Source organism: Dipodomys ordii, unplaced genomic scaffold (assembly GCF_000151885.1).
Source record: "Dipodomys ordii isolate 6190 unplaced genomic scaffold, Dord_2.0 Scaffold91, whole genome shotgun sequence".
Classification (NCBI taxonomy): domain Eukaryota; kingdom Metazoa; phylum Chordata; class Mammalia; order Rodentia; family Heteromyidae; genus Dipodomys; species Dipodomys ordii.
In genome coordinates, this window is record NW_012267307.1 from 4,328,792 (window position 1) to 4,337,624 (window position 8,833).

At 48.1% G+C, this 8,833-nt stretch overlaps 1 protein-coding gene across 1 annotated transcript in view; it reads left to right on the forward strand.

The window, feature by feature from the left end:
* Atp9b (ATPase, class II, type 9B) overlaps positions 1 to 8,833 on the forward strand; it is a 181,862-nt gene that overhangs the window by 156,696 nt on the left and 16,333 nt on the right. Inside the window, exons 20-24 of the mRNA XM_013026118.1 lie at positions 3,095 to 3,239; positions 3,481 to 3,545; positions 4,452 to 4,607; positions 5,047 to 5,111; positions 7,190 to 7,298. Coding sequence (XP_012881572.1) covers positions 3,095 to 3,239; positions 3,481 to 3,545; positions 4,452 to 4,607; positions 5,047 to 5,111; positions 7,190 to 7,298 — 540 coding nt within the window. The remainder of the gene's footprint in view (positions 1 to 3,094; positions 3,240 to 3,480; positions 3,546 to 4,451; positions 4,608 to 5,046; positions 5,112 to 7,189; positions 7,299 to 8,833) is intronic.

Consider the following 8,833-nt stretch of genomic DNA (forward strand, 5'->3'; position numbering starts at 1 on the left):
CTGTCCCTCAGCTCTTCAGCTCAAGGCTAGCGCTCTACCACTTGAGCCACAGTGCCACTTCCGGCTTTTTTCTTTTTGCTTATGTGGTACTAAGGAATCGAACCCAGGGCCTCAGGCATGCAAGGCAAGTGCTCTACCACTGAGCCACCTTCCCAGCCCCCAGGATTTTTTTTTAATTGGCTGTACTAGGATTTGAATTCAGGGCCCTAGTCAGGTATACTAGTATTTAAGCCATGCCCCCTGCCCTTTTTTATTTTCAAATATCCAGGCCAGCAGTCCTCCTGTTGATACTTCTCATGTAGCTGGGCATGACAAGTGCACACCACCAGCTTCTGTGGGTTGAAATAGGTTCTCACTAACTGTCTACCTGGCCTCACATCATAATCCTCCCGAAGTCTGTCTCCTAAGCAGCTTAGACCGTGGCTGTGAGCCTTCACACTGCAGCCAGTGTTTCTTGAGTGAAGCACATTTATCAGGCAGCCTGAGCTGTCCTCACTGTCTGGGAGGTTTCTCTACTCACTACTGACATGTGTGATTATGCTAGAAGGTAGGCCTGAGGAGGCGTCCTGGCCATGTCTGAGTGACCCTCTCTCTGCCCCTTCCTGTTCGGAGGTTGGTTGACTTCAATGATTCAGGGCCAGCACTGGTTCTGGGTCGCTGGTCCTTGTTAATAGCAGCCTCACCCTTTTTCAGTCCTTGGGGCTGTGGGACCACAGTCCTTGTTTCCATGCAGCAAGCATATCAGAGCTGCTGGGGGCAGGGAACAGTGCATTGCTGTAGTCAAATCTTTTGACTCTAGACACCTCGGAGCATGGAAGGTCCTAGAAGGACCACAAGAAACACAAGGTTGGAGGTCAGAGACTCTCCCAAGGCTTCCTTCTGGCTGTTGGAAGATTCTGGGTACAAATGCCCAGAGTAACTTCATTCTTTGTTTCAAATACTGGTAGAACACCCAATGGGGATGAAGGTGACAGGCTGCTAAGAATCCCCATCCACTGCTTCTGCACAGGACTCTGGCCTAATCATCACAGACCTTCCCCAGAGCCCCATACCAAGAAGCCTGGGCAGAGACTCAGGCTTCTTATGATGATGAGCTGTGTCTGTCCCAGAACTTGCACCCACTTCCACCCTGACCTACGTAAGCAAGTCACTGAGGCAGCCCAGACCCAGGAGGGAGCCAGAGGGCCTTAACTACCTCAGCATCTTAACTACCTCAGCATCCGTGACAAAATCACATTGGAGCTCAGCTTATGGAACATTCCATCTGGTATTTTGAGTGGGTACAAAGGTTGATTCCATGATGTTCAGAATTCCTTCCCATAAGGCTTCGTGAGTGGGGAAGTGTTTCATCAACACCTGTGAGGTTGTGACAGTAGAGTCCTTGACAGGGCCATCTAAGGGCACCTGCCTGGACTGGAGTGGGGTACCTTGTCACTGGTAACCACAGAGTGTCCGAGGCCCTGTGCTGCCTGTCTCTCCACAGCAGCCCACAGAAGGCTGTGAGGCATTGGGTCTCCTTCTCCAGGTAGGGGCATCTCCTTTGCTCCACCATTTCAGTTGGTATGACTTGTATTTGCTGCCTATCTGCGGCAAAGTTTTACCAGGATACAGTTTAAGCAGCCAGACTCCTCCTACCCTAGTTCCCTACTTCCCTTCTTCTTGTCCCTAACATCTGCTGAAGATCTTGAGGCTCATATTTTGATACTCATTACTGTGTCTCCGAATCATATCATTTGTAGTACTGCAGTTTGGTTCTTCAAAAGTCAGGTAGTATCTGTTTGGTTTCTGCTGTTCAGGGGAGGCGTTCATTCTCCGTCCTCAGCCATCATTCTTCTAGAAGATTCCAGTCATGATTTCATTGGATTGATGTTCAGTGATAAAGATAAATGGCACTTAGTTTGCTATAGTATATCTGTCAGGTTGCTCAAAAGGTTGAGGTAACTAGCAAAAAAAAATGTCTTTTAACATATATTATGGAGAATAAGAACTTTTCAAATTAAGTCAGGCACACTAGTGGCTCATGCTTGTAATCCTAGCTACTCAGGAGACAGAGATCTGAGGATCTCAGTTCCAAGGCAGCCCTAGAAGACAAACCCAAGAGACTCTTACCTCCAACTAGCCAGCAAAAACACTGGAAGTGAAGATGTAGTCAAGTGGTGGAGCACCAGCCTGAGCAAAAAAGCCAAGCCAGAGCAGAAGGCCTGAGTACAAAGCCACAGTACTGCCCCTTCCCTGTCCCTCACCCCCCAAAAAAGAACGTAACTGGGAAGGACCGTCAAGGCAAATGTGTGTGAGGTGGTCCTAAAGGGGACATGTAAACATGGCCTGGGAGTTCTTTGTCCCAGAAGCCAAAAGGAAAATAAAGAAGAACATAAGCAGCAGTGGCAGACCCTGGTCGGGTGCCAGCTATGGCTGGGGGGAAGTGTGGCACAGCTCCTAGTAAAGGGACCTCTACATGTAGGGGTCTAAAGGTACAGAGCTGACTGCTGGGGAAATAGCACTCTCCTACTGTCAGTAGCATGGCTGTTAGATTGTCTAAGAGTCTGAGAACCTGTCCTTATTAGCTAGGGCAGAAATCCCAGAGGTCTTGGGAAGCCGTCAGACTGTATACAGAGCTTTGGGATTTGGATTTCCCCAATCAGCTGGGGAATCAGGAGCTGCCCAGCCTCTTGAATTGTTGATGTCACAGATCAGACCAAGTGCTGAGAAGGAGAGGTGAGGTCATTCTAAGAACACAGTCTAGTTGGGGAGGTTTTGTGAAATGGCCTACACACTTGTTCCAGAGAGGAAGCCATGAATCTTCTCAGTCACGTTATCCTGGCCCCTGACTGGGCCCACCTAGCCTCTGTCTGAGCTGCTCTTTGCCTGGCACATGCCTTCCTTCCAGGGCTAAGCACAGCCGGCCTTGTTTTCCCATCCCACATTCCCCAGTGTGGGAATGAGCTTAGGATAGGAGAGTGGTGCCACAAGAGGGGAGGGAGAGGTCGCTGGTGGCACTCAGAAAAGGCCAGGGCAGCCTCTGCATGGCTGCCCCACCTCCGCTGCTGGATTCCAGAGCCCTGGGGTGATAGTAGACACAAGGCTTGTCTTCTAGGTCTGCCTGAAGTACTATGAGCACGAGTTTGTAGAGTTGGCTTGCCAGTGCCCTGCTGTGGTGTGCTGCCGCTGCTCGCCTACCCAGAAAGCCCACATCGTGACCCTGCTCCGTCAGCACACGGGGAGGCGTACCTGTGCCATTGGTGAGCCTACCCAGCCTTCCATGGGAGTGGGGTGTGCCCGCGCCACTGCTGAGCCTGCCTGGTCCCCTGCGGCGTCCCCCAGAGCTCAACGATAGCGAGTGAAATGTTAGGCATGCCCAGCCTCCTGCATATCATCTCTAAAAAAGATTCTTGTGTGTACATTACTGTGAGTTTTCTAAATAGCCCGTGGGTAGTAGAAAAGAAACATGTTTTCCTTCATTCCAACCTCTCTGCGTCTCAGGTGACGGAGGAAACGATGTGAGCATGATCCAGGCGGCCGACTGTGGAATTGGGATCGAAGGAAAGGTAGCGTTGGCCTTTGTCTATGCACATGACACACACACCCATGTAGCTGGTCAGCACCCAGGAAAGAACCCTACGCTGACGGGCCCTGAGCCCATAACTCTGGTGCAGCAGAGACATCAGAACGCTTGCCGAAGGCCTCACTCTGTGCCCCGTGGTCACCTATAAAATGTAAGAAATGTGCACTCATGCCTTAACCCCAGCCTCCCCTTGTTCTTGGAAGTCTTACGGTAGCTTCACATTCTCACCTGTGCTCGGGTCCCCAGCACACCCCTCTTTGCTTCCATAGCTCCTGAGCTCCTCTCCCTGCTTCCCATGCCCCATTCTCTGCCTCGGTGTCCCTGTCTCCTTCCAGCCAAGCTGTGGTGGAGGCTTCTATTCTTGCCAGCCTTGATTGTTATCTTTAGAGTCGCTCAAACCAAAAACAATACTACAAGACCTGGGAAAGTAGCCCAACTAGAGTTTGGCATTTCCTTGTTCTCTGGGGCCTTACAGCAACTGTGAGAAACAGGAGGACAGTTGTGAGCTTACTGAGGTTTGTGGAGATGGTTCTGAAGAAGCCTGGGCTCTCAGGTAGGAGTGAGCAGCCCTGTGGTCAGTACCACACTATTTCGCTACTTAATCCTTGTGTTGCTAGTAGAATGCTAGAGTCATTCTTCTCTAGAGCATTTGTGAGAAATGACTGATGTCCATGTTCAGACACCCTTGGACAAGTGCATGAGTTCCAGTGCAGGCTCCTCCACCTTCCTTGTTTGTGCCACTGTGGTGGATGAGCCCTCTGAAGCTTCCAGTGTTGTGCAGAAAGAGCAGCCTGCCCTTCTAATTCAGACCAAGCTCTGACACAGCTTTGGAGTGTGAGGCTCTCAGCATGCAGTGTTTTGTAGAGGTCTCTGCATTGTTCTGTTGCAGGAGGGGAAGCAGGCCTCGCTGGCGGCAGACTTCTCCATCACGCAGTTCAGACACATTGGCAGGCTGCTCATGGTACATGGGCGGAACAGCTACAAGAGGTCTGCAGCACTTGGCCAGTTTGTCATGCACAGGGGCCTCATCATCTCCACCATGCAGGTACCCAGCTTGTGCCCCATATCCCAGTAAAGGTAATGGTCTCACTCCTGTAACCCTGGCTACTCAGGAAGCTGAGGTCTGAGGATCATGGTTTGAAGTCAGCTCAGGCAGGAAAGTCCACGCGACTCTTTAATCTCCACTTAACTACCAAAAAGCCAAAAATGGAGCCATGACTCAAGTAGTAGAATGCTAGCCTTGAGCAAAAAAAGGGTGAGGGACAGCACCCAGCCCTGAGTACAAGCTCCAGGACCAGAGCAAAGAGAGATGATCTCTACTGCAGACTGAGACAGTGGGGGAGAATCTGTGTCTACGTGGCTTACTGGTACAGCCAGGCTGGCATAAGTGTCAGCACCAGGGACTTGGGAGAGGCTGTATGCAGAGGGGTATGAGTGTGACTGACAGCACTTGGTTTTTAATCTCCGGTGTTCTTTCTTCTAAGGCTGTGTTTTCTTCAGTCTTCTACTTTGCATCTGTCCCCCTATACCAGGGATTCCTCATGGTGGGGTAAGTCAAGTGTGGCACTTGGGGTGCCTTGCAGCATCATATACAAGAGGATTTTATTTTGGAAAAACGTGTAGAATATTAAGTAATATTCGAATAATTCTCAGCAGATTTTGTTTCATGGAGAGACCATGCTTTGTGTCGGGAACTGCATCAGGTCTGACTGTGATTTGGTAAAAGGGTCATATGGCATAATAAGCAGGGGCCAGAGGCCAGTTGGTGCTGAGGCTGCCACCTGCAGGCCCCAGCTGCAAGCCGCCTGAGCCCACACAGCTTCATAGGGGGTGGGACAGCCACCTCGATCCCCGAGATGACCTAGTCGCAGCTCACGAGGAGCGTGACACCTGTTCACAGGCAGTAAGTGAAGCGTGAGGCAGGAGCCGTGACCACAGCTGAGGCAGTCCTGCCCACCAAGTCTGCAAAAGAGGAATTTCTTCCAAACAATGAATAACGTGGAATCTCCCTTTCCTTATCCTCTGTGGTTTTGCCTAGAGTTACAGTCAGTATTAATGGTTTGGCATGAATAAAAGCTGCTCTCCACCACTCTTCTTCCAAGTTCTGTAAAGCTTGTTCACTCACCTCAAACCGAAGAAAATAACGGCCACAACCACTGAGTGTTGCCTGCTCTGCTCAGAGCATCGGTCTCCCCTTCCCCTTGCCCCATTCTGCATGTGAGAAGAGGGTTCAGGGCAGTTTACAAGAGCAGTAGCCCAGGCCTCAGCCAGGTAGACTTACCAGGGTGCTGCCATCCACACTTCCACACAACCCCTTCCTCTCTCCAGGCCAGCTGAGAACAGGCAGGCAGGTGCCTCCTGAGTCTTCCTCTGCCACATCCAGCCTTGCTCCAGGCAGGTAAATGCATCCTAAATGCTCTCTTCCTGCAGCTCCCTGAATCCCCAGAATCCCCCCAAACTGTAGCAAAAGACAGAGTATCGCATGTCCCGCTTTCAGGACAGAGGAGGTCCCAATTCAGAACCAGTGATGGATGCTGCAGGTCCTCCCTGGAGCTTCTACCTCCTCCCACCTCCACCCCCCTTCTCAGAGCACAAGCTGCATATCTGTTATTCTTCCATGGTGGCATTTCCCTCTCTTAAAAGCCCATGTAGTCAGGTCAGGCTCATCCAAGTAAGCCGCGGTAACCTCTCATCGCAGCTTAGTCATGATACGGAATCATACTGCGGGAAGACCGTAGGTATCTGGGAAGCCATTATTCTGCTAACTGCATTATAGTACAGTGAAGAAAAAGAGAGCCTCATGTCCCAGACTCAGGTGTACACTGCCTCCCATAGTCACTGGACACACGCAGCCTGAGCCCTGGTTTCCTCCTCTAATAGGAAAATGTAATATGAAGCTTGGAGAGGCACTGTGTGGACTACAAGTGTCAAGTTGTTAGTACAGAACTCAACAAATCATAGATACTAAGGGGAAAAAAGAAATTAAACATGTCCCTACCATATTGTCCCATTTGGCATTCCTGGCCAGAATAAGTGTTAAGCTATCTTCACAGTAAATTCTGGATAATGAAGGTTTAATTTGTAATAACATGGTCCAACCGCTTAGGCTGCCCCACAGATAGAGGAGGGCATCCTCACTACACCCACAGCCTGCATGATCTCTAGGGACCTGCATTAAGTTGAAAGCCAGTCCCCAAAGGTTACTGGCACAGTAACCCTAAGATGACAGAGGTGGAGGGGAGGCCCGTGGCAGGCCAGTGGGGAGGCGGGCGTGGCTGTGGAGAGTACTGGAGGGCTCACTGTTGGACTGACAGCTGTCTGTGCGTCCACAGCGATCTAGGTGTGGAAAGTGTCACAAGGAAAATCGATTTCTGAATGGATTTTTTTCCCTATAGCATCTGTACCTTATAGAAAATAAAATAAGTGTGGTGGTATTTACACCACTGTGCTGTTAGTATAAATATCTGATTTTCCTACTTGGTTGCCGACATGTTTTTGTTTTTATGAGATTTTGTTTTGATTTTCGAAACTTTGACATGCCTGTGATTCTAGTGTTATTTGTATATTCATGGTGGTGCTCTAGGCACTTACCAGGCTTGACCTAACTGAGTCTTCTTGATTTCTAAGGTATGCAACTATCTACACCATGTTCCCAGTGTTCTCTTTAGTATTGGACCAAGATGTGAAGCCGGAAATGGCAATGCTATACCCAGAACTCTACAAAGACCTCACCAAGGTATGACCCCGGGACTGTCCTCTGGGTTAGGCAAGAATGAGAAAACATGTGCATTTTGAATAAGTCTGGTCTCTCCTCATTTCTTCTTCCAGTTAATTTTGAAATTTCCATTTTGAGCTAAACCTCAAAGAAGGAAGTGTTGCAGAAAACAAAATTACTCTCAAATGTTTTGCAGTAGAATGCTCATATCATGCATAAATTCAGTATTTTAAAGGATACACGGAACCATTGTGGAATATTTATGATATAATATTTTAGCAAACAGACTTCCAGTCTTCCCGGGTACCTAGAAGAGCCCAAGCCTTGATTTCCTATCAAGGGTGCTGGCCAACTGTAGATGTACCTGGCTAGTTATGTCCCTTCTGAAGGGACAGCTTTTCTTCCGCTCACTGCAGAGTGCAGTGCTTCTAAAATAGGAGTCCATTGAGTTACTGACTCAGTACTTCCTTTCCACCTCAGTCTCTGGTTGTGGATTCAGAATCACATGTGAAAAGTGGCTGACAATCAGTCTTCTGCTGAGACACACAGCTTGTGCAGATATTTTGAAGAAGAATCTTTTCCCATAACTCTGCCAAGCCAACCCTGCCCACTCAGCTTGAAACTATACTGTATTAAGAGTAGAAGATTCTGCTGGGGCTTTTAAGTGTATCATGTCTTTATGTGGAAGCATATTTTTAAAAGCATACAACCTTAGTTGTAAACAAAAATCTTAGTTCTCCCAGTACAAACTGTGGCTAGTATTCACTGAGTCAGCACTGAGAACAAAATCTTCTAACCCTCAATTCAATGCAGGTTTATAATTGATCACCTGAAGTATCAATCAGATTTTTAAAGCTGTGAGAATATGGTGAGGTGAAAAAAAAAATTAGATGAGGTATTAAAACTTGATGCCAATCCAGCTGATCACTAACTACCAGACTATACTTTGTCCAGATGACTACTAACAGCCTTCTGTGTACTCAGCTGGCCATTAAGATTAGCGTACTGCCCCAGCTGACCTCTAATCTAACCATACTGGAGTCCAGCTGACCAATACCAGACTGTACTCTAGCCCACCTGTCCACTAACTAGCCAAAGAGTTGCTGGATGTTTCATGTTACCTTTTAGATTTCATGGCGTTATTGAAGAATCTGATGAAATAAGACCTTTAAATTTCTTATAAGAAGTTCAAAATGTCCACACACTTCTCTTGGGACCAAAATAGCAATAGAGCATAAGACAGATTATAAATGTCAAGTGTTATTATCATACTGATATATCATTTTGACTTCCAGGAAAGATTATTACACATATTACAGCTATAAGACATACTTTTGACCTAGTTCCTAAAACGATGCAACCATATGGAGTTCATGGAATGTAAAAAAAAAAAAAAACTGCAGGAAGTTATTGAAGATAATTGCAGTAGTTTATGCCTTTCCTCCTTCCCAGTCCTCTGCAAATGTGGCTTAATCCCACCTCATAAGTAGCAGATGGAAACAAGCTTTCCATGTCAGAATCCAAGGATCAGTGTCACTGCCCATGTGCTGCCCCAG